Source organism: Ochotona curzoniae, unplaced genomic scaffold (assembly GCF_017591425.1).
Source record: "Ochotona curzoniae isolate NIBS_2020 unplaced genomic scaffold, NIBS_Ocur_1.0 contig_43, whole genome shotgun sequence".
Taxonomy (NCBI): domain Eukaryota; kingdom Metazoa; phylum Chordata; class Mammalia; order Lagomorpha; family Ochotonidae; genus Ochotona; species Ochotona curzoniae.
Window position 1 is genome coordinate 39821372 of NW_024466218.1, and position 25878 is coordinate 39847249.

The 25878-nt window shown below is 45.0% G+C and overlaps 1 protein-coding gene across 3 annotated transcripts; it reads left to right on the forward strand.

The window, feature by feature from the left end:
• The first annotated feature begins 3884 nt into the window (after nucleotides 1–3884).
• On the forward strand, nucleotides 3885–25268 carry LOC121159750 (zinc finger protein 717-like). 3 transcript variants are annotated; one of them, XM_040985175.1, is made up of 5 exons: nucleotides 3885–3935; nucleotides 11891–11945; nucleotides 18319–18445; nucleotides 18684–18776; nucleotides 20234–25268. In XM_040985175.1, exons 2-5 carry the CDS (start codon nucleotides 11931–11933, stop codon nucleotides 22225–22227), a joined length of 2229 nt encoding a protein of 742 aa, XP_040841109.1. In that variant the 5' UTR covers nucleotides 3885–3935; nucleotides 11891–11930; the 3' UTR covers nucleotides 22228–25268. The 3 variants fall into 3 exon arrangements, with proteins under 3 accessions (XP_040841109.1, XP_040841108.1, XP_040841110.1); XM_040985174.1 differs by lacking the exon at nucleotides 3885–3935 and adding an exon at nucleotides 8115–8771; XM_040985176.1 differs by lacking the exons at nucleotides 3885–3935; nucleotides 20234–25268 and having other exon boundaries at nucleotides 11560–11945; nucleotides 18684–20213.
• Nucleotides 25269–25878: the final 610 nt, after the last annotated feature.

Genomic DNA, 25878 nt, shown 5'->3' on the forward strand with positions numbered 1-25878 from the left:
GTGCAGGGTCCCAACAGGTGCCCTCAACTGCTTTCCCAGGCCTCTAGCAGGGAGCTGGATGGGAAGTGGAGCAGCTGGAATATAAACCAGCATCCATATGGGATCCCAGCAGATGCAAGGTGAGGATACAGCCTATTGTGTTGAGCCCAAGTAGGCTCTTTAAAAAAGTTTATATAAGTTTTATTCAGGACAGAACATGAGTGACCTAGGATGAGAGACACGAGCCTAATGATATTTATTTATTATTTGAAAGGTGGATTTCCAGAGAGAAGGAGAAACAAAGATCTTCCTGGTTCACTTGCTGGTTCACTCCTCAAATGGTCACAACAGCTAGAGGTGAGCCAATCTGAAGCTGGGAGCCAGGAAATTCCTGTGGGTTTCCCACATGGGTGCAGGGTCCCAAGGGTTTGGGCCATCTTTTACTGCTCTCCAAGGCTGTAAGTAGGAGTTGTATGGAGAGTGGATCAGCCAGGACATAAGCTGACATCCATATAGGCAGAAGCTTAGCTTGCTGTAACACATGCCAGCTCCGACTCTATTTCTTTAGTAACTAACTCCCCACGCCTTGTGTGACCTGTTGTCAGTAGCACGTAGTTACTCCATAGCTGTTAACAATCATGTAGATTTCTTAAATTATTTGACCATTATGAGGACATAATTCTGTGCTGTTCGCTTGTGGGTATAATGATCAGAACAGCTGTTTTCATACTTGGGAGTGTGATTATGGCTGTTATACCCAGACTGTTTCCCTTTGGAAGAAGTTACCATTATCCATTCTTGCTGCAACTGCCATCGTATCTTCCTAAAAAAGGGTTTAGTCACTTTAAGATGTATAGCGTTATCTCTCGGTTGTCTTTGCTTACCCTTACATCATGCAGATTGTTGCTGATGAATAGCTTGTGTGTCTGTCACTTGTATGTCGTCTTTGTTGAGATACCTCCCCAGAGTCACCCTTATGCGACTGGCTCAAGCTGGTTTGTTGAGGGTTAGAGCCTCTTTGAGTACTTGCAGATAGGTCTTTCTTCAGATATGTTTTCTAGGTATTTTCTTTCCCAGTCTGTGATCCGATGCTTGTTTATTTTACCAGGGTGATTAACAGAGTCGAACTTTCCATTTAATAATGCCTATACATTTTCAGCTGGTCTTCCTTTCATGAACTGGTTTTTGTTATTGTATCGAAAAAGTCATTACCCAAAGTAGATTCTCTTCTATAAAGTTTATAAATTTGCACCTCAAAATTTATATTTATGGACGATTTTGAGTGAGATATTTGATATTTTTGAGTAAGATAAGTTTGTGTTTACGGGCCTGGTATGATGGCCTAGTGGCTAAATCCTCATCTTGTATCCACTGGGATCTCATATGGATGCTGGTTTGTATTCTGGATGTTCCATTTCCCATCCAGCTCCCTGCTTGTGGCCTAGGAAAGCAGTAGAGGCCAGCCCAAAGCCTTGGGACCCTGCACCTGCATGGGAGACCCAGAAGAAACTCGTAGTTCCTGGCTTCTTATAGGCTCAGCTCCAGCCATTGTGGCCACTTGGGGAGTGAGCTAGTAGATGGAAGATCTTTCTTTATCTCCTTTCTGTATATATGGCTTTCCAGCATAAAAATGTTTTTAAAATGTTTGTGTTTATGCTTTTTCTGTGTGGTTTCCACATGGTGCATTTCCACCCATGATTTTTCTATGATTCATGGAACAAATGTTTTTCTCTACCAGGCGAGTTGTACTTGTACCTTTGACAAAATTGATTGGCCAAATTTACACAGGTCTATTTTTAGAGTTCTGCTTTCAATTCAATCTCTCTCTTTAATCGCTCTGTTGAGTGCTCCCATTGGGATATGAGTTCTTAAACTTTGTTTGTCCCCAATTTTTTTGCCACTGTTCTAGGTCCAGGAAGATTTGTTGGAATTTGATCAGGATTCACTGAATCTATAAATCAAATCAGAAAGAATTGTCATCCTAACAAGTAATGAGCGCACCAATCCTGAACAAGGCAAATTTCTGCATTTACTTTAATTTCTTTTCTGTCAATCAATTTTGAAACCTTTCAGAATAGGTAAATCTGTATGTGCTTTCTTAGATTTGCACTTAAGGAGTTCAGTTTTTGGAGTGCTATTCTGAATATGTTTTTTTTTTTTTCATTTCAAGCACCAATTATCCACCTATTCTGGAGATAGGAAATGCATTTACATATCTACTTTGTTTCTCACCATCTCCATCTTTCTTGGCCATTTTCTGTTATTCTCTGAATGGCTGATACTGGGTAATCTCTAAAGAACATTGTGTTTCTCTGGGTCTGGAGGCGAGGCGAAGGCAGAGGGTATGATGTGGTAAGGATTTTGCTGCTTGGGAGGACTCCTTGCAGAGTCCCAAGGCTGCACCACAGTGGGGCACAGCAAATGAGCCCGAGGCAGTTTGCAGAGAAAGCCACTGTCTTGGTAACCCAGGAGTTCAGGAGTCCAGGAGGGCTGTGTTCACTTTCTAAAGGTCCTTCCTGTAAATCGCATTGACATGGGAGGGAACCTCAATCAGAAAAAAGGGTACTGAAAGATATGAAAAATTTGCATCATTTCTTTTTTAAAAAGATCTATTTCTGATTTTTATTGCAAAGAGGAGGAGAGACAGAAAGGAAGACCTTCCGTCCTATGATTCACTCCCCAAGTGACCACAATGACTGGTGCTGTGCCGATCCAAAGCCAGGAACCAGGAGCTTCTGGGTCTCCCATGCAGGTGCAGGGTCTCAAGGCTTTGGGGCTATCCCTGACTGCCTTCCCAGGCCACAAGCAAGGAGCTGGATGAGAAGTGGAACTGCCAGGATTAGAACCGGCGCCCATATGGGATCCTGGCGTGTTCAAGGCGAGAACTTTAGCAGCTAGGCTACCGTACCAGACCCCCATCATTTCTTTATAATAGGAATTTTCCACAATCTTACTGAAGACGTTTCATATGAATATATTTCACATGTTTAAAAATTTGTTTATTTGGGGCCCGGCGCGGTGGCGCAAGTGGTTAAAGGTCCTCGCCTTGCACGCCCAGGATCCCATATGGGCGCTGGTTCTAATCCCGGCAGCCCCACTTCCCTTCCAGCTCCCTGCCTGTGGCCCGGAAAAGCAGTCGAGGACGGCCCAAAGCTTTGGGACCCTGCACCAGCGCGGGAGACCCAGAAGAGGCTCCTGGCTTCGGATCGGCATAGCATCGGCCCGTTGCGCTCACTTGGGGAGTGAATCATCGGACGGAAGATCTTCCTCTCTGTCTCTCCTCTCTGTATATCCGCCTTTCCAATGAAAAATAATAAAAATAAATCTTAAAAAATTTTGTTTATTTGAAAATTACAGATGGGGAGAGAAACAGAGTAGTCTAGCCCACTCCCTAAATGGCCACGATGGCAGGAGCTGGGTCAGATAGGAGTCAGGAGCCAGGAGCTTCACAGATCTACATTGGTACGGGGCACAAGAGCTTGGGTTATCTCTGGCACATTCTTAAGAGTTAACAAGGAGCCGCCTCCAACCAGGAATGCTGTCGTCACAGGCGGTGGCTTACCTCGCTCTGTCACAATGCCGGGTCCTCGATTTCAAAGCTTTAGGTGCACAAAAATAAGCTGTTTCCCACGGTTTTCTCAAGTATCTTCTATGACTGCTGGTCCGTCTCCCATACAGGAATTCTGAGGGACATTCGAATCACAGTACCACCCCCTCCAGCCCAGGCAGGAAAGGGCGAGCGCAAACCCAGCCTGAACGTCCAGGGTTGGATGCACTCACTGCCCAGGCGCACCGGGGACCGGCAGGGGGCGCGGGACCCCGTTTCTCGCGGCTCCGCCCCGGGCGGAGCCTCCGCCCGGTCAAGCGCAGCCCGGCAGACGCCCGGCCACGTCCGCCGCAGCGCCGCTTCTCTCGCCTCGGGACCCGCTCCGGACCGGCGGCCTCGCCAGGCGCGGGTGAGGGTGCGCCCCGCGCGGGCTGCGGGCGCGGGCGGGGGCGGGGTTCTGTTCACGTTCAGGATTTCTCCGGGAAATCCGGTCGAGTTCTTTTTTCAGTGGGGAAGCCGGCTTGGTGGGCAGGTTTCGCCCTCATCATGGACAGTGGTGCGCGGTGGAGTCGAGGGCGCCGGGTGATTTCTGTCAGGTTTCCATGTCAGACGCGAACCGAGCTGCAGAATGTTGCCGCGGGCTCCCAGACCTCGGCCGGAGCCCTGCGGGGCCGTCTCGGGCTTCCTTCCAAGTTTCTGCGGCCGTTCGGTTCCCTTACATTTTCCTTACTTTAGAGCCCGTCATATTCCTGTGCATTTCTATTAGGAAAGCTCCTTTGGGATTCCAGCCTCATCCAGTGGGTTTCCGTAGTGGACACTTAGTCTCGCTTTACTTCCTAGTTTTCTATAGGATTCTTTTTTTATTTTTTGAGAGGCAGAGGACGGGTGGATAAAGACAAAGACACCGAGACCGCACTCCCATCTCTTGGTTCACTCTCCTTGCACACAATGGCCAAAGCTGCGCCAGGCCCAGGCTCAGAGCCAGCAGCTTCATCCGGGTCTCGCACGTGGATGGCAGGAACCCAAGGACTCGAGCTGCCACCTGCTGCCTCCCTGGGTGTGCGTGAGCAGGAGCCAGCAGCCCCATCTCGGGCTCCCACAGGGTGTCAGGGACCCAGTGGCCACCTGCCGCCTCCAGGGTGTGCATGAGCAGAAAGCTTGATCTGGGAGCAGGGCAAGGTTGTGAACCCGGGCGTTTCCATACCGGACACTACAGTGCAAATGGCAGCTTGACCACCAGGACAAATGCCAGCCCTAAGGGAATTCTGAATCCTGTGTCCTGTTATTTAAAAAATCAAGTAAAAATAGTTCTTAGCTTGTTTTGGCTAAGAGACTTGTTATATTTGATAACTTCTGACAAGCTTAAGTTGTTTCAAATTTATCTTTAATACATTTCTTATACAGCACCAAATTGCTTGTATGGTTAAAAATTACATGTTTACAGAGAGAGAGACATGTTTCAAATTTGGGTGAGATTGTAATAGGCAAAATTTGTTTAGAAGAAGGAACAGGGTGGTGATGTTTTGTCTTGCCTAGCGCCCTTTAGGATACAATTTCTGTAGCATTTAAATAATTAGAATTTCTAAGAGGAAGGCAGTGACTACTTTTTTTTATAAATTAGATATGTTTACTTAAAATATTTATTCTGTTAAAACAACAACAGTTGAAGGTATTTTATTCTAACTTCCTAGGTGAAATTAATATGACTATAATTTCACATATGTATCTACGTTTTTGAAAGGCAGAGTCACACACACACATAGAAAGATAGAGACAAATAAAATCTTGCATTTGCTGGTTTACTGTCTACACACACGTGACAGCCAGAGCTGAGCCAGGCAAGGGTAAGAGTCAGGACCCATCCATGTGAGAGTCAGGAACCCAACACTTTGAGCCATTACCTGTGCTTCCCAGGTTCTGTCTCAGCAGGAAGCTGGATTTGGGGTCAGAGGCAGCAGTCAAACCTAACCCTGCCATACCTGACTGGGACATTCTAATTGGCAGCCTAACTGCTAGGCCAAATGCCTGCTCCTACAGAATTCTTAATCTTACGTGCTTCTGCTAATTTCTCATCAATATTCTCTTTTTGAGATGCATGTATGTATTTGAAAGGGAGAGAGAGAGAGACAGAGAGATCTTCTATTTATTAGTCTACTTCCTAAATGGCTATAATATCCAGGAATGGGCCTGGCTGCATCTAGGAGTGTTGAACTCCATCTGGGTCTCCTACATGGATGGCAGGGGACCAAGAACTTGGGCCATCTCTCCCTGCTTTTCCAGGTATATTTGCAGGTATATTTGCAGGGAGTTGGAGTGGAAGTGGAACAGCCAGGGCTTACTGGTGCCTATGTGGGATGCCACATATGACAGGAGGTAACTTAACCTGTTGCTCCACAATACAAGTCCTATCAACACAGTTTTGTAAGTGGTGTTTGTCTTATTTTAGTTTTTTAGCTTATTTTTTTAGCTTAGTTTGAGAGAATTGTTATATTTGGTATTTTATAAGACAAGCCTAAGTGATTTTTAATTAATTTGTACTTAGTAAGAAGTTGTATGCAGATATAAACATTGTTTGAAATATTATATGCCTATAAACACACCCCAAGACATCTTTTAAGTCTGTATGAAGTTGTTCCGAGTAAATTTTGTGAGTCCATTTTGGATGGTGGCGTTTTCTCACACCAGTTATTAATATTGCATGATACCTAACTTCACATTTTAAAAATTCAGTTTTTATTTGAAAGGCAGAATGACAGAGAGAGATAGAGAGAGAGATCCATGTTCCATTTGCTGATGATTCACTTCCCAAAGGGCCACAGTGGCTGGAGCTGAGCTAATCCAAAGCCAGGAGCCAGGAGCTTATTCCGGGTCTCCCATGCTGGTGCAGGGTCCCAAGGCTTTGGGCCATCATTGACTGCTTTCCAGGCCACAGGCAGGGAGTTGGATGGGAAGCAGGGCCACCAGGATTAGATTTGGCGCCCATGTGGGATCCTGGCGAGTTCAAGGCGAGGGCTTTAACGGCTACACTATCACGTAGGGCCCATACAACTAAGATGTTTCTAAATCACTAGTTTCATTGTCATTGATTACAAGTTCAAGTAAAGTTGCAAACATTTCAGTTTGAGCTTCAGCAATTGTGACTCTCTGAAAAGTAAGTTATTTTTTCCCTGTAAAATATAACAATGTCTCAAAGCACTCAGACTGCTGACTCAGTTTAAAATTATGTATTTATTCCTATTTGTAAGGCAGAATTATAGGTAGAAGGGAAAAGAGAGAGAGGAGAGGAGAGAGACAAAAGAGAAAATCTTCCTTCTACTGGATCACTTGAAAAGGCAGCAGCAGCTGGAAGTGGACCCTTCTGAACCAGAAACAGCAGGTCTGCCTGGGTCTCCCATGTGTGGCAGTTGACCAAGTGCACACTGTCCAGGTGTAGACTGGAGCAGAGGTGTTTGTGGATGGTCAGTGCCTGGATTCATTGTTGTTTTGTTTTTCACTCCCCTGGTAAGGAAGTGCTGATTCCTTAAGGTATTTCAGTATTACAAATAAAATTGTGGCATTGCATCAAATACTGTTGTACAAATTTATATCCTTAAATCATTTTAATTATATTTGATTTAATAATATGGAGAGTTGATTCCAAGAAGGCCGCTGCAGCTCCCTTGCTGGCCTGCCTCCTCCCCTGTCCCATCTTCCCTTCCCTCCCTCAGTAGTATTTGCAGTCATAAAATTAGTGCACTCTGCAGTCACAGGCTTCATTGGCCATTGATCACATATTTAATCAGCAAAGTGTGAAAAGACCGCAAGAATACATTTCTGCTGGAGTGTAAGCATGGAGTAAAAACGACAATCCTATCCCATAGTGGCCATCGCATTTCTTCCCTTTTCTCTGAGTAGTGTATTAGCCACCACACATCAGAGAAAGCAAATGCATTGTCCAAATTTGTAGGGTTGGGGTCTGGGTCGGGGTCGGCTCCCATGCTGAGACAGTTTGTTGGTAGACTGTCTCCAGGGTGCTGAGCTCCCCTGTTTCATCATCAACTACTGAGAGTTCCTGTGGTCCACAGCATTCAACGTTGCATTCTAGATTTTACTCATTTCTATATATATACAGGGTATCTCCCTTCAATTTAGTTTTCTTCATTAAAAGTGATGCTCAGCTTTATCCTGTATGCTTATTTGACATTCATATGTCTTCTTTGCTGAGGTGTCTGTTCAGATCTTTGCGCATTTCTCACTTGGCTGTTCTGTTATTCTTGAGTGTCAGGGTTTCTTGCTGTGCTTTGGATCTATTGTGGATGGACTGACAGGTTTATCTGAGGAGTTTCTAGGTCAGTGATTACCAGACACTGGAACCTTTACAGCGTGTACAATGGGCTGGCCTCAATGCCACTGTCTGCAAAGCTTTCCAAACGGGTACCCCTTTGTCTCAGCTGCTGCACTCCTTTTGGCTTCTTGCTAAAGGCCCACGTGTCCGGGCCCCTGCTGCCCATACAGGGAACCTAGGTGATGGAGCTTCTGGCGGGTTAGGGTTAGGGTTAGGGTTAGGGTTAGGGTTAGGGTTGCAGCATGTGGGGAGTGAACCAGTATGAGGAAAAATCACTCTATGAAACTCTTTCAGAATAAAAGTAGTAAATCTTTTTTAAAAATAATAGTTTGCACGATGGCTTGGAATGTCTCTACCTTGTGACCCAGCTATTTGTTCCTGCGTGCACACCAGCACAGTCCTCCCAACTGTGAAGATGACCCGTCCACACCTTGTTTTACTAGATGAGCTCAAACATGTTTAATAGGAGTATTCGTTTACATGATTAAGATGCAGTTGTGGTTTTCGTATTCTGTAGCCAGCGTCTGTAACAAGCAGATACGGGTTCTAGACCTACACTGCAATGAGGAGAACTATAGAGAACAAAGCGAGTAAAAATCCCGTTTCTTTGGAACGTAAACGTAGTATTGCACGACGCCATGAAGACCAGGCCGTGCGTCACATCCGGTCTCCCGGCAGCCTCAGCGTCGTGGGAACGTGGATCCCGCGCCCTTGTCCTGAGGGACGCAGAGGCCTGTGGGAAACGTAGTCTCCTCCTCTCATGACGTAGCCAGCACAGGACCTTGGGAAAGGTCTTCCCAAGTTCCTTCTGCGCATGTGCCGCCCCCTCCCCCTGCCCCGCCATCTTCCTGGAAATGGCAGCGGGCTCACCCCCCTGAAGCTGGGTTGCACGGGGTGGTTTGGGATTCCGTGCAGCTGAAGGTCGGTGTGTGGGTGCTCGGGGGCGTCCCGTGGAGCGTGGCGGGTCCTCGGGCGGGGGCAGCTGGCCGGAGGGTGCCGCTGGGGTCAGCGAGGGCGCGGCCCTGGCGCCTCGGCGCCGGCTTTGTCAGACGCTGGCTGCGGTCCGCCGGCCGGCTGGGGCTGCCGTCCGCAGGCCTCGTCCCCCCGCGGTCTCAGCCGTGTCAGCGAGTGGAGCTGTGCTCCCGCTTCGCTGGCGGGCGGGGTTCCCGGACGGACCTTGTCCTCGTGCGGTGGTTGACAGCTGCGGGCACGTCGTCAGGCTAGAACCCGGGAAGGCGAGTCGGGCTTGCCCCAGTCCCCGGGAGCCCAGGGGTGGCCGCGGTCCTCATTTTGCAGGGCAGTCCAGCGTAGCTCGAGTTGCTGACTGAGGCGACAGTTGCTTTTTTCGCCGGCCTTTCCAGTTCTTCCACCTATGGTGTGCATTCTGGTTGGCGATGTAATTCCGCCTCCTGTGGTGTCCTGTCCAGCTGTGTTCCAGTGAGCAGGCTACCTGCGCTGTAAGGTGTGGTGCACGCGGAGTCCACACACAGCTCTGCCCCCGGACGTCTTGGGTCGGCCCCTGTGTTCACGACTGGTGCCGCTGATGTCCGGAGAAATTGGGGTGCAGACCAGGCTCACTGAGGGGGACGTTCAGTGTGTTTTTAGCCAGCGAAATGTTTGGCCCTCTTCTGTTCCCAAGAACATTGTGTTTTTTTTAGGTGAGGTTGGGTAGCAGCTTATGGTTGTCGTGTCTTGAAAGTAGAGTATTTCTTAGACTCTGTAAAGGGTATGTCACTTGCAAGCAGTGCCTCTCTGGCCAAGGCCCCAAAAGGCGTGGCCCAAGTAATTACTTATCTCACCCCGGAGTGAACAGGGTTCGAGTGCGATTGCCTTGCCTCCGGCACGATTCATCCAGGAGCGGGTGGACGGACTTCAGTACAGCACTTGTGAATGCTGAGAAGCATTGACAAAGCTGGGCAGTGTTTCTCACTAGAAAGTTCCTTTGGAGAACCTGCCTGCACAGCCTCCTGATACACCTGGTGACTTCGTTTTCACGATTTCCAGAATTGGTCCTCTCAAACCTGGCCTGTCACCACGTCTGCAGAACCTTGACTTGATAGTTCTTTGTAACTCAGGGTCACCCTGAGTGCCTGGTGTTGACCAGCGTCCCATGATGTGTAGGTATCTGGCGTCCTGAGCACTGGTGAGAGGACAGCAAGCTGCCAGACGCCTGTGGCGCTGTAACTGGCTAGACCTCAGTCCTCCAAGAGGGTGGTGGGAGTGATTTTCCTGAGCCATCACTGTTACCTCCCACATTGTCAGAGCGGAAGTAAGGAGTTGGGAGCTGGATGTGGCACATAGATGCCTTCACTGGCTAAACCCTCCCTTGACTTTTTGACGAATGTTTGATATTTTGCCACAGTTCATTCAAAACTGATGTTTGTGGTTTTGAGATCAATTCTAGGAAATACAGTGCATTTGCAGTAGTCATTGTTTTAGAAAACTTTGCCTTGAACATGCATATCCTTTATCCCCCAATACATTTTGTGGATTGTTCCAAAGGTTTGTAATACAGTTTTCTCCCTTAACTGTTTTCGATGATTTAAAATAGGGAAATTATATTGAATCACGCTTACTGCTAATTAGTTGCTTAAAATAGAAACAAAACACAATATAGTTCTCACGTACAAATAAAAATTTTAAACCTATTCTTGTGGTCTCCAGTTTCTTGTGTGACTCACTTGGCCTTCCCCAGCTCCAACAGCTTTGCTGGGCTCCTCCAGCTGACTGAGAGTGTGAGGTTCTGCTCATTGTGTGTGGCGTGCATTTCAGTTCTTTCTTCCCTGCTCACCAGTGTGCCAGCGTTTATAATTGTGAGCAGTTTTTGGAGGATTCAGCCAGGCAGTTGCTATCCTGGTGTTGCTTGGGCTCTCCCGTGAGGCTCAGTCCTTGGGTGTGATGGAGATGGTTTTAGTCACAAGCCTGGTGTTCTATGCTGTCTCCCACAGGCAAGCCCGGGGTTCACAAGTTGGCAGTATTACAAGAAAACACTCCAGCAGGCAAATACTTTTGAAAACCCTGGTTGGTGTTTGCTGTCCTATTGACTGAGACGTAGTAGGGAAGTGCTTTGTGATGGATGTAAGTTAGTGCATTGGAATCATTCCTGAAAAAGTGCACTGCGGTAGACAGACGGTGTATGTAATTTTCTTATTCAATTTTGGACAGAAAATGTTGCAGGATGCATTGTTTATGATGCTTAGCTAAATAAAAGCAAAAATAAAAAGCATTTTATTGCAAATACTAGCATAGTGTCCTGTATGATAGTCTGTATTAATAGGAAAATACTAATATTGCCCAAGCATATTTTTCTGTAATATAAATGTTAATGATAGGGCCTGGTGCAGTAGTCTAGTGGCTGAAGTCCTCGCCTTGCATGTGCCAGGATTCCATATGGGTGCCGGTTTTTGTCCCAGCTGCTTCACTTCCCTTCCAACTTCCTGCTTGTGGCCTGGGAAATCAGTAGAGGAAGGCCCAAAGCCTTGGGACCCAGCACTTGCGTGGGAGATCCGGAAGAGGCTTCTGACTCCTGGCTTCAGATCAGCTCAGCTCTGCCACTTGTGGCCACTTGGGGAGTGATCCAGTGGATGGAAGATCTTTCTGTCTCCTGTCTGTAAATATGGCTTTCCAAATATATATATATATATATTTATACTTTAAAATATATATAAAGTATATTTTTAAAGTATATATATATACTTTAAAAAAATGTTAATGGTGATATAATGTTTCTTTCTTTGGTATAGTATAATTGATTTAAACATTCTTAAGATTTTAAAGTTTCTTAAAAAAATTTAGAAAATCAGTAGCAGATAAATGTTTTTAAGATCCTCTATCGAGTAGAATTGTGAGTGCTCCTTCAGTGAAGGCTGTCCTGCTGCTCTCATGTACAAAGAACTCCTCTCCCCCTGGAGAAGTTCTTGGTGTCCTTTTCTCCAGATGATTGCCATTGTTTTTAGTCCCGTCCTCGTCTTACTGTGTCCAGGAGTCTAGGAATGCATCTGGCCGTTTCTCTCACAATGCTCTCTCACCTTCTGTTCCAGGCATACCTTCAGAAGCTACGTATTTCCAAGAACAAAGAAAATGAACACCTCTCAAGTAAGTTGTTTATTTTTTGGCTTGTTTTACACTGCATTTTAGGAGTTTTATGAGGATTTATTAATTGAAGGAAAAGTAAAAATAAAATTCAGCATAAATATTCACAAGATAAATTTGGATGGCTTAAGATCTGTGAGCCATCTAATTTGAGTGCAGATTAGTTTCTGGCTTTTCTGATAGTGAAAAGGCATACTTGTTAATTGCTTCAAATTGACCACAGGATGAGAACATTCTGAATTGTCTTGAGATATGAATTCTAAAGCAGAGTTTATTGATCGTGTACTTGATGTAGTAGACAGTATTTTAGTACCAACCTGGAAATAAACATTTTGTACCTGTAGTAGTAACAGTGTAGTGCTTAAACATGAATCAGTTAATAAGGTGTTTTCGAAGGTGCTGAAGTAGTGTGGTCCTGGGTGGCTTTTGGAAAGCTGTACTTGATTCAGAGAATAGGAGATGTGTGGTATGGTCCCTTAAGTAATCCCATACAATTCTCTCAGCTTTTCTGTGTATATTGTTAGTGTGATATACTGACCAAAGTTACGTTTTCAGGCAAATATTCCCATTACTCATGTGTACTTAAACCCTTGCAGTATAGTGTTAGTTCAGTTCTTTAGTTTAAATCAAATCCAAAAACTGTTCTCCAGTTTTTGAGTTACTTGGATCTTCTGTTGTGTTTGAAACCATTGTCCTAGTTGTCCAGGGCAGTTTTCTTGGTTAGGTATTATCATGTCCTCACTGGTTGTCTTCTTTTTCTCTGAACACACACAGGCCATGTAGGTGCTCCATCTGACACCCCCTTCATCCTTCTCCAGAGTTCTCCTTCACAGGACTGTCTCCAGCATGCACCTGTTCCCTGGCCTTTAGGCTGTAGGTTCTGCTCCCTGTTGAATGCTCTTTTGTTGATGTCCACAGATATCATCAAGCAAATCCCAAGTGAAATCAAATGCTTCCACCTTCCTTTGTGGTGTTACTCTGTGTACTAGCCATGCCCCAGACCACCGAGATGGGACTTGTCCTGAACTCCCCTCTTGGGTTTAATCTCATCTCCTGTCAAGTCATGCTGATTTTCTGTAGTCTTAATGTTTTTTTTTTTTTTAAGATTTATTTATTTGGGCCCGGCGCGGTGGCGCAGTGGTTAAGGTCCTCACCTTGCACGCCCAGGATCCCATATGGGCACCGGTTCTATCCCGGCAGCCCCGCTTTCTTTCCAGCTCCCTGCCTGTGGCCCGGGAAGGCAGTTGAGGATGGCCCAAAGCTTTGGGACCCTGCACCCGAGTGGGAGACCCGGAGGAGGCTCCTGGCTTCAGATCGGCATAGTGTCGGGCATAGCGCTCACTTGGGGAGTAAATCATTGGACGGAAGATCTTCCTCTCTGTCTCTCCTCTCTGTATATCCACCTTTCCAATGAAAAAATAATAAAAATAAATCTTAAAAAAAAGAAAGATTTATTTATTTTTTATTACAAAGTCAGATATACAGAGAGGAGGAGAGACAGAGGAAGATCTTCCGTCCGATGATTCACTTCCCAAGTGAGCGCAACGGCCGGTACTGCGCCCATCTGAAGCCGGGAACCAGGAACCTCTTCCGGGTCTCCCACGCAGATGTAGGGTCCCAAATTTGAGCGATCCTCAACTGCTTTCCCAGGCCACAAGCAGGGAGTTGGATGGGAAGAGGAGCTGCTGGGATTAGAACCGGCGCCCATATGGGATCCCGGTGCGTTCAAGGTGAGAACTTTAGCCACTAGGCCACGCCGCCAGGCCCAGTCTTAATGTTTTATTCTAATGCATGTATGCATTGGGTATAAAGGATAAGTATCCATTTGTGCTCAGACACAAATAGTTAAGTTTTATGTGATGAAATAACGTAACAAAGTTGGACACAATTTGTAAATATATAGCTTAGTAGCATCGAATATATTAAAATTACTTTGCAACATCCATCTGCAGATTGTTTTTGTCTTCCCAGATGACACTTTGTATGCATCAAACATTAAATCTGTTTTCCACTATGACTCTGGCAGTCAGTAGTCTCCTTTGTGTCTCTATGAATCTGTCTTAAGTTCAGGACCCTCATGGAAGTGGAATCATACAGTGCTTCTCCTGGTCTGGCTTCTAGTTCCTGTAGCATAATGCCTTCACGGTTCATCCACACTGTATCATTTGTTAAGATTTCTTCACTTTTCAAAGCTCAGCATTATCCCACTGTATGTTGCTGTGGTTTGTTCCCCACAAAACTCATTTTGGGCTTTCAGCTCATTGTGCTCTATTCAAAGGGTAGATCCATAAGATGTGGTGTTGAGAGGTGCAGCCTGTGGGTGGTGATTGAGTTGAGCAAAGTCTCCTGGGTGGAGTACCCCTGATGAAATCCTGGTGACTGTCAATGCAGAGATCTCAGGTGACACAAATGCACTGCTGGTTCACTCCCCAAGTGGCTGCAACAGTCAGAGTTGAGCTGATCCAAAGCCAGGACCAGGAGCTTCTTCCAAGTCTCTTACACAGGTACAAGGTCCCAAGGCTTTGGGCCATCTTCGGCTGCTTTCCCAGGCCACAGGCAGGGAAGTGGGGCTGCCGGAATTAGAACTGGCACCCATATGGGATCCAGGCCTGTACAAAGCGAAGATTTCAGCCATTAGGCACTGCGGGGGCACTGCGCTGGGCCTGCTTTTCTTTCTTTCTTTTTTTTTTAAATTTCTAATTCTGTTGTGGTTAGGGAATACGCTTATATGGCTCAAGCATATCTTGTATCCTTGGGATGTTCCAGGTAGTGCTTTGTAGTGCCAGTTAGATTAACATATTGCAGCTGTGCTTATATTCTGATTTTTAAAAAATCTAGCTGTTTCATCAGTTACTAAAATAGGAGTATGTATTATCAAACTGCAATTGTGAATTTTTTGTTTTGGTATTCTGTGGCTTTTATTTTGTGTCATTTGAGGGTCTTGTATGGATCACATATGCATTGATAATTTTAGTATTTATGATTAGTGTATCTCTTTCCAGTCTTATACTTTCAACCTATGTCTTTGTGTTAAATGTGTGACACGGATCCCAAGTGTCTATTTAATGGTGAAAAGACATATATATTTAGAATTAGCCAGCTACAGGATGCCTTATTTTCTCCATCAGGTCTGATCGGGATTATGTCAGTGTCAGAGTTTCTTCAAAGCTTGTTTGATCTGGTGCTTGTTGGTCTTGACATTCACAATGAACCCAAGTATGTTACGGTTAGGGTTAATCTTTGGTATTCTTCATAGCAGACTCTGTTCTGGGGAAACTTGATGATCGCAGAGTGATCAGCTTGTCTCCCCTGGCTGCCCCTCCTGGGTCTTTGTCTCCCCTGGGTGCTTGTCTCCCCTGGGTGCCCCTCGTGGGTGTTTGTTGCCACTGAAGGCCTGTTGGATGCAGAAAGGTGTCACTGGGTGTTACATGGATCTTCTTTCTTTTGTGGCATCTTTTTCCTTTCAGCCTGGTCTTCCTGGCCTTCTGAACCTTCAGCTTTGGGAAGGGTGGGAGCTTCCTTTGCCTTAACACCAACTTGATAAATGGAAATGTCTTTTTTTTTTTTAACAGTGTGACAATTCTCCTGCCTTAGCTAGCCCATTTACATTTGAACTAATTTTTTTTAAGATTTATTTTATTTTTATTGGAAAGTCAGATATACAGAGAGGAGGAGAGACAAAGAAGATCTTCTGTCCAATGATTCACTCCCCAACTGACCGCAATGGTCAGTGCTGTGCCGATCTGAAGTCAGGATCCAGGAACTTCTTCCAGGTCTCCGAGTGCAGAGTCCCAAGGCTTTGGGCTGTCCTCGACTGCTTTCCCAGTCCACAAGCAGGGAGCTGGATGGGAAGTGGAGCTGCCGGGATTAGAACTGGCGCCCATAGGGGATCCCGGGTGTTTGAGGCGAGGACTTTAATTGCTAGGCTATGCCACCAGACCCTGAACTAATTGTTGATGTATTTGAAATTAAGTGTGTGATTTGATTTCTTGATACTGAGCTTTTGCTTGAACTTAGCATAAACTTTGCAAGTGTTTTCTCTATTGTTATATCATACTAGTGTTTCCTTTCCTGTGTCAGTAAATGTCAGTGTTCCTTCAGATTTTATACACGTTTCTTTTCTTCTTCCAGTCTCTTAGCTTCTCTTTGAACCCTTCATTTACCCTGATGGTTTGGGGCATTCTTGAAATTCTGCTGTTTTCTCAGTCTTCATCTTCACTGTAGATCTGTTTTGTGCTCTAAGGTGCATATTCACACATTTCACTACAGAAATATCTAAGTCAGTGTATCTGAGATCAGTCTTCGTTCCGTCATAGACTTTACCTTTTTCCCCAGTTCAGTTCACCAGAGCATTATCTACCTGTTTCACTTATGCAGAACATGAGAATTGCAATCTGCTTTTCACCCTTTGCACAAGTTACTGTTGAATTCTCTTTTGGGCTCCATCTTTTTTTCTTTCTCTCATAAGAGTTCCATGTCCTATGTTCTTATTGACCTGTATCCTAATAGTACTGGTCACGTCTCACTGTACATCCCTGTCCCTTCTGTTTTTTTTTTTTTTTTTAAGATTTATTTATTTTTATTGGAAAGTCAGATATACAGAGAGGAGGAGAGACAGAGAAGAAGATCTTCTGTCCGATGAATCCCTCCCCCAGTGACTGCAGTGGCCGGTGCTATGCCGATCCGAAGCCAGGAGCCAGGAACTTCCTCCAGGTCTCCCACGTGGGTGCAGGGTCCCAAAGCTTTGGGTCGTCCTTGACTGCTTTCCCAGACCACAAGCAGGGATCTGGATGGGAAGTGGATCAGCTGGGATTAGAACCAGTGCCCATGTGGGATCCTGGCACGTTCAAGGCAAGGACTTTAATTGCTACACCACCGCGCTGGGCCTCCCTGTCTCTTCTGTTAGCATGTAAATCTAGTTACAGAACCTGTAATTTCTTTAAAGATTTATTTTTATTATTTTTTTCATTGGAAAGGCGGATATACAGAGAGGAGAGACGAGAGACAGAGAGGAAGATCTTCCGTCCGATGTTTCACTCCCCAAGTGAGCGCAACGGGCCGATACTATGCCGATCCAAAGCCAGGAGCCTCTTCCGGGTCTCCCACGCGGGTGCAGGGTCCCAAAGCTTTGGGCCGTCCTCGACTGCTTTCCCAGGCCACAGGCAGGGAGCTGGAAGGGAAGCAGGGCTGCCGGGATTAGAACCGGCGCCCATATGGGATCCTGGGCGTGAAAGGCGAGGACCTTTAACCACTTGCGCCACCGCGCCGGGCCCAGAACCTGTAATTTCTTAGTGGCCCCTTACTTTTTATACCCCAAGTTATTACAAGTAGGTAATAACTTTGATGTAGTTCTAGATATTGGAGAGAAACAAAGATATTTATGAACATATTTCATGAAAATTTTTTTATTGTTAGAATGAAGTCAAGTATGTTACTGCAGAGTCTCTTGCACACCTCCCCTGCCTTTCCTGTCCTTGTAGCCCAAGGGCGTTCACCTAGGTGGGCTGTCATTTATGCTTCTATTCACTTAGTGTGTGTTCCTCATGCTTCTACCACCTGATTTCTGTTGCTTCATTTCATTAAAACACACTTATGTAAAAGGACTAAAGCTGGTAATATAAAAGCTGGCAATATAAAAACACTTCTTTGTTACCTTGATCTATGCATTGAACATGTGTTTCAGTTCATCTAACTTGTTATTTGAAGTGTGTATTTTTGATTCATGTCTTAAGACTAGATGAGGTCCTTTTGGAATCATAATTTTTTTTTTTTTAAAGATTTATTTTTATTATTTTTTCATTGGAAAGGCGGATATACAGAGAGGAGAGACAGAGAGGAAGATCTTCTGTCCGATGATTCACTCCCCAAGTGAGCGCAACGGGCCGATACTATGCCGATCCGAAGCCAGGAGCCTCTTCCGGGTCTCCCACTCGGGTGCAGGGTCCCAAAGCCTTGGGCCATCCTCGACTGCTTTCCCGGGCCACAGGCAGGGAGCTGGAAGGGAAGTGGGGCTGCCGGGATTAGAACCCGTGCCCATATGGGATCCCGGGCGTGCAAGGCGAGGACCCTTAACCACTTGCGCCACCGCGCCGGGCCCTGGAATCATAACTTTACTGATCCTGTTCTGACAGGAACAAGAACAGTTTCAGATATACAAGGGAAATTTACCATGGCATGTTTGGGAGGGGTTGTTCAGAGGCAAAGTATTTTTGTTGTAAATATTCTTTGTATGATCATGTAGAATATAAAGTAAGCTATGTCTTACATAAAACACATTTAGGATGCACAGAAAACACACAGCAGGGTCGATTTTCCATCATCCTGGCTTGTGATCCAAAACCAATATGTTGAGGGGAGATAATCCTGTTTGCTGCAGGGTTTGGTGTCCTTTGAGGATGTAGCTGTAGACTTCAGCTGGGAGGAGTGGCAGGACCTGGACGATGCTCAGAGGACCCTGTATCGGGACGTGATGCTGGAGACCTACAGCAGCCTGCTGTCATTGGGTGAGCAGAACTCCCTAGTAACTCTTGAGTGGAACATTTTCTTCTTTTTGGACAAATAAGTGAAAGCTTTATGCATGCTGTTTATATGTAAGATCCAATTCTAGCAAACACAGGTATACACTAGTGAAATATTCAAATACACCCTTTAATTGCACAGTTCTGGAAGCCTGTATATAGTCCTTCTTTGAAAGCCTGAATTAGCAATTTGGTAAAATCTTCTATTGTTTCTCTGTAACAGGATCCTGCATCACCAAACCTGAGGTAATCTTCAAGCTGGAGCAAGGAGCAGAGCCGTGGATGGCAAATGAGCCCTCCAACCAGAGTCTACCAGGTCAGTCAGTGGGTGCTGTACAGGGGCCATGGGACACAGAGAACTTGTGGACTGCATTCAAACACTTTCACAGATTGTTTTCCCCAAACCCTAGTCCTGAGGACTGCTGATTTCAGCATCGGACATGTGGATTATAGACTCATGGAAGGCTCTCGTGTGTATCCACCTTCCTTTGACATTTAAGGGGAAGCAATTTTAGAAATATATTATCTATCTTCGGTTAGCTTAATTTTAAGTTGACACTTCCAAATTTGCCTTGCAGTATGGAGGCAGGTTAAAGTCAAGAGTAGTCATCACTACTGGAAATAGAAATTTTCAAATTGGTAACTTAAAGGTAATATTTTAACTTTGTACTTCTGAGGCATTTCCTAGGAAGAGGATGAAGGAAAGGATCCATGACAATGAGTGTTTCACAGCATCAGGACCCAGCTCAGCAAATGGATAGGGAGGGTTACCAGGAGATCCTTGGTCCCAAGGCCAAGGGAACGGCTTGGTGTTGAAGGGATCAGATTTGTTTAGAAGTAGATTTTGAAGTTGGCATTCCCCCTTTCTCTTTTTCAAAATCATTTTAAAGCAAGAGAGAGAAATACATAAAGAGATTTGATTTTCAGTGACGGTAGGATTCAGCTGCAACTCCTGATACAGAAAACAAATCCTTGAAAACCAGTGAATGAGTAGAATGTGTACACCAGGTAGTGAGGGGGAGAATGTCAGGACTGTCAGTCGCAACTGACAAAAATGTCAGAAAAACATTTCACTCTCAACTGACAAAAATGTCAGAAAAACATTTTTGAGAAGCACTGGGCATATAGACAGAATTGTAGAACCGAATCCATTAGAGCAGCAGGAGAGGGTGCCTTGAGCAGTGCCTGGGGCTTTCCTGTTTCCTTGTTAGGGTTCTGAGCAGCATCAGGTGTCAGATTTCTTTATGAGTGTGGAGGAAACTGTCTTCATCTGATGTGGAAGAAGAACAGACTATATATTTGGAAAGCCCCACATGCTTATAGCCATTCCCTGGAAGGAGTGAGCAACAGAGGTTCAAATCCTGTTTCTAAGTCTTGTTCCTGCCGAGAGAATAGCTGAAAGGCCTCACCTGAACCTGCAAGCAGAAAATCTATGAGAATTTTGCCATCTGTAGAGCTGAAGCAGCAGCAGTGAGGGGCATGAAATACACTCAGTTACTATTTTTAAAATTAGAGAAGGAGAACAGGCAAAGCAAGTGGCTGATGGAATGCACTCAGCTTAATACCACAGATAGGAGGCAGTAGGTAAGTATTTTGATGTAACATTTCCTCACATTTAAAAAGAAAAACATTTAAGAGCAGTGGAACCTCAGTACTTTTTATTGATATCCTAAAATGCTCTGCTGTTACGGTAGGAAGAGCCATTTTTAGCTTTCCATGAGTATTTCATGGGAGCTGGTTTCTGGAGATAACTTTTCCCTCCTCTGATTTCAGTTACCCAGAAAATGAAGGACACAATCGGGAGCAGCCAGGAGAATCGTGATATAATTTTGTGGCAAGTTGTAATCACAGACAACAATACATCAACTGAGGACAGAGTTGAATTAAAAAGAACAGTTAATTTGAGCTCAAGTCACATTTCGAAGCTTATTATAAAGAGTGAAGATGATTCAGAAATAAGGCCTGAGATGTATAATGCATGTCAGAATGTGCTCTGTCCTAGTGAGCCCGGTGAGCTGCGTGCTGGACAGACACCCAATGTCTGTGACAGGACTGGAAAACCCCTCAGATGGTGTGAGGATCTTAGTCGGCCTCATGAGCTTCAGCGTTGGCAACAGCCTTTTGAGTATAGTGGGCAAGGGAAAGCCTTCAGCAGGGAGGAGGTATTCTTTGCACATCAAAGAGTTAATGTAAGAGAAACCTTCTACAAATACAATGAATATGGGATAGGCTGTGATGAGTCAGCTCTCATTGGTGGGGAAGCAACTCACATAGGAAAGGAAACTTTCTATGAAACGGCTAATTTCACTGAACATCAGGAAGCACATGCAGGAGAGAGACTGTATGATTACATTAAATGTGAGGAACCTTTGGTTAGCAAATCAGATCTCAAAATAAATCCGACATACACAGGGAAGAAGCCTTATGATTGGGACCAGTGTGAGAAACCTTTCAGTTATAAACCAAGCCTTAATAGCCATCACAGAATTCATACTGGGGAAAAGCCCTATGGATACACTGATTGTGTGAAAGCTTTCTACCAGAAGCCAGTCCTCACTGTGCTTCCAAGAACTCACACAGGGGAAAAACCCTATGAATGTGATGAATGTGGGAAAACCTTTTGTCAGAAATCTAACCTCAGAAAGCATCAAAGAATTCACACAGGTGAGAAACCGTATGAATGTAACGAGTGTGGAAAAACCTTCTTCTGGAAGTCAGACCTTACTATGCATCAAAGAACTCACACAGGAGAAAAACCCTATAAATGTGATGAATGTGGAAAAACCTTTTGCCGGAAGTCAAGCCTCAGGAAACATCAAAGAATTCACACAGGTGAGAAACCATATGAATGTAAGGAATGTAGGAAAACTTTCTCTTACAAGTCATATCTCACTCAACATCAAGGAACTCACACAGGGGAGAAAGGCTATGAATGTGAGAAGTGTTGGAAATCCTTCTACCATAAGTCTCAGCTCATTATGCATCAGAGAATTCACACAGGGGAAAAACCCTTTCAGTGTAATGAATGTGGAAAAACTTTCTGCAGAAAATCAAGCCTCAGCATACATCAGCACACTCATACAGGGGAAAAGCCCTATGAATGTGAGCAATGTGGGAAAACCTTTTACCTGAAGTCTGTCCTCACTGTGCATCAGAGAATTCATAAGGGGGAAAAGCGCTATGCATGTAATGAGTGTGGGAAAGCCTTCTACTGGAAGTCACATCTCATTGTACATTATAGGACACATGCAGTGGAGAATCCCTATGAATGGAATGAATATAGGAAAGCCTACCAGATGTCAGTTCTTGGTATGCATCGGAGCACTCCCACAGGGGAGAAACCTTATGAATGTACTGAATGTGGGAAAACCTTCTGCAGGAAGGGGGACCTCACTATGCATCACAGAACTCACACAGGAGAAAAAGCTTACAAATGTAATGAGTGTGGGAAAACATTCTACCGGAAGTCAGACCTCATCATACATCTGAGAACTCACACTGGGGAGAAACCGTATGAATGCACTGCATGTGGAAAGGGCTTCTACCGAAAGTCACACCTCATCAGGCATCAGAGAACTCAAATAGGAGGAAAACTCTATGCATGTAATAAGTGTGCAAAAACCTTTTGCCAGAAGTCAAACCTCAGGACACATGAGAGAGCTCATACAGGTCTCAAAACTTACGACTGCCTTGAATGTGGAAAGGCTTTTTGTCGCAAGTCACATCTTAGCAAACATCAAAATATTCACAGAAGACAAGCATTGTGATCATGGGAAAATACAAGTTAGGAAAGTTACACAGAAGAGACACTCGAGGACTGTAATGAAAAACTGCAAGAATTATGCAAGGATGTAGCCCTGTATGGCAGACTGACCATGTGTTCCCAATATTCTTGGTCATGCAGACTACATTTTCATTCTCATCTTATTGTGGATAGGACCATATAGCTGAGCTCTGCTTTCGCATACAGATTTGGTAAAAATAAACATCCACTCCAAAATGCCATCTTTATCATTTACTAAATTATTGTTTGGAGTGGCTGCTTTTTTCTGCCCATCATTCCTTCCACACACATTGTCCTAATCCAGACCAGTTGTGTGGTCACAGGGGTGTCATATGACGCGTTGACAGCATCATGCTGTGCATGCAGCTCTGCATGGTGAGTTGTGTTCAAGGTGGGGTGACCTCTGTAATTGTGACAATCACTTTGTTAATGTGTAGGTCACCAGCTGCCTGTGCTAAGAGTCTGTTTATAGGGAGAAGAGAAGCTGTGAGCAGAAGGACCTGGCAGCCTGACATCCAGGAAGTCTCTTCTCCAGTGATTGACATTGTGCCAGTACTTATTTTTTTCCTTTGTTTTGCTTACATTCTTTTGAAGTGAATTACTCCTGTTTGTAATTGAATATTGACTAGACAGTTTATGCGACCTGTATGATTCCCTGATTTTGCTGAGCTATTTTCTGACACTTGTACATGATACAGTAGTCTGTTGTAGTTGCTTTATGTTGCTTTTGATATCACCATTACCCATCTCCCTGCCTTCGTTTTGATCCTTAGTTTTATTGAAGGTCAGTAGATTTTGTCATCCATGAAGCCCAGATGTAATTCTGATTGGTTTGCATTGACGTTGCTCTCTGCTCACCCTCAGGATGGCAGCTTGTGCTGTGGGTTGTGGCCGACTAGGTGACTTGGCTACAGTGATAGGTTTGTTGACTACAGCTGCTGCTTTGCTCCCATCCTCCAGGTCATCCCTGCCTGCACTAATACCGTTGGAGACGGCCCCCTAGGCCAAATGCTGGTCCATTACGGGACGCAGACCTCAATGATCAGGATCAATACAGGCTTGTAGGAAGTAGATGGTTGTGTGTATGTTGTCGGGAAACTGGAAGTAAGCACAAGTAGCTGTGGTTATTTTAGCCAGAATTGATTTTTGAAGCAGAAACATTGTGGGAGAGCAGAATATTTTCTGAACAGATTCAGTGTGGATTACAAAGCAGTTCTAAATGTGTTTCTCATGACTCAGCAATATGATGTAAAAGCCAGCCTAAAGGAGTGTTTGGAAAGGGAATGAGGTTTAGAAAAACATCACCGATGGTTAGGGAAATCTCAAGTTATCAGCTTAGTGTAGCTCCACTTGACTTTTACTAACATTTTTCTTTACCAAGCCAGGAGAATGCCAGCTGGCCACATTGCAAGCATCTCAAGGTGCATGAGACGTTGCCTCATGAGCTGGAGGAATCCTGGGGAGCATCAGCTGTCAGGTTCTTCAACACCCAGAAGAGCTGCAGGACCCATGCGGCCCGCTGACCTAGCAGTGGCCCCACTGCAGAGTCTTTCCAGTAGAGGAGCCCCCTGGAGTCTGGTAACCCCTTCACTGCCCCCATCACCCCAAGGAGGGAAAGAGGTGGGAGTGCAGAGATTTGCATTTGAGGCTATCTGGGGCTGAAGTCTCAAGGAAAGACATCTCTGTGCTTTCTCTTTCCTGGGTCCAGTGTGTGAGTCTGCGGATGGCAGAATGTGGTCAGGAGGAAGGAGTGAGTACATAATGACCGCTGTGCAGTCAGCTTGGATTGTGGGTGCAAAATTCTTATGTTCTCTCCAGAGTGTGAATTTGTTCCCACACCCTAATGCAGAATCGTGTCACACACAGCTCTGCTAGGCAAGGGTCTCATTTTGCCCCGTACTGTAATATGAGCAGCTGCTCGTGGTACTGGACTGGGCTCATGGGTTGCTTGCATGCCTTCACCCCCCTTGCTCACCATGCACACATCTTCCATCTGGGCCCTTTGTGTTTGTACTTGGGTTCAGAGCAAGGGCAGCAGGTGATTTTGCTGACAATGAAGTTATATGCTGGATTATGAGTAGTACGACCTTTGGCTCTAATCTCTTGCCAGCATTCAGGAGATCCAACAGACAGGCTCACTGCTTCTCAGCAGAATGGTCTGGATGCACAATCCTTGATCCAGATGGAGCTAGCCAGGCCTGAAGCCATTTTACAGAGTAAGTAGCTGATGAAGGCTGATGTGACTTCCTGGTGTAGTGCTTCAGTTAAGTGTCCATCCAAGAGCCCAGAGAGGGCAAGAGTGACAAGGGCAGGATGGAGTCTGTGCTGGGTGCTGAGGTTGTGGGGTCTTGGTGGGCAGGGAGGTCACTGTGCAGCCCACCCCCAAGAGGCACCATCATGTATTTCCTTTTCTGGTCTTGTTTGTCATGCCCTCCTGTCTGTTTTGGGTTTAGTCTTCCCTTTTTATAGTTCTCAAGGTGGGTTAGCTAATTAAACTCAATCTTTTATCTCAAAATGCAGGTGTTCACAGCAATAAATTTCCCTCCAGCATTCTTAAGTTTTTGTATGGGGCGTTTTGATGTCCAATTATCTTGTATAACACTTTCTGCTTTCCTTTAAGGTTTCTGTGGTCCACTGGTTATTTGTGTGTTGCTTATTTTCTATATATTTGAATTTCTCATGTGTCTTTCTGTTGTTTCTGTTTATCCATGATTGCTGGAGCACATACTTTGTATGATTTTACTCCTTTTCAACTTATTTGCTCTGTTTTGTGGTCTTTTCTAGATAGTATTCCATGTCTAGTTTAGCACAGTATATGTTCTGTTATTGGTTGTATATAGATACACTGTTAGGTTGCTGTAATATTCAAATCTGTGCCCTTGTTAGTCTTAGAGCTATCCATTATTTAAACTGAGATATTAGTGTCTTTGAGTTCTGTTGTTAAGCAGTATACCGATCCCTAATTTTTGTCTTTGTCATTTACTCTTGAGCTCTTCTGTTACATACATGTGTCATTGTTATGTTGTCCAGATCAATGAACCCCTTTGTTACTATAAAATGTCCACTGTCTCTTCTTTTTGTTCTGACTTCAATTGTGTCTGTCATATGGATGGTGATCCAGTTTGGGAGTTCTTGTCTGTGGTGTATCTTTTTGTTACCCTTTAACCCAACTCCTTGTATTTGAGTTTTTCCATTGTTGAGCATTTGTTGCAGTGGTGGAGATTCCATTTTGTGTGTGTATGTGTTCCCAGTGATAACAGGTTTTAGAGCAGGGAGGGCTAGCTCAGCATTGTCTGGCAAGTTGCCTCCCAGTTCTGGCCCAACTTTGAAGTCTTTGTGTGCCCCCTCACTGACTGACCATCTAGCTCCTTCAGCAAAATTGCCTGGATTCTTTCTAAGAAAATCTCTGCCAACAGCAAAACAGCAGCTCATCTGAACCACTCGCTCACTCATGGTAAGGACTGAGGCCAGGAACATTTTGGTGCCTTGATCTGGCAACTATAGCACCTCATGGTTTGATGGGCATCGTGTAACTGTTCTTGACCCTAGTGGAGAGATGTGTGCATAGGCTGTGGCCATACTGGGTGTGACTCTGTGCTAGGGTCAGGTGAATGTTTAAACCATGTTTATAACC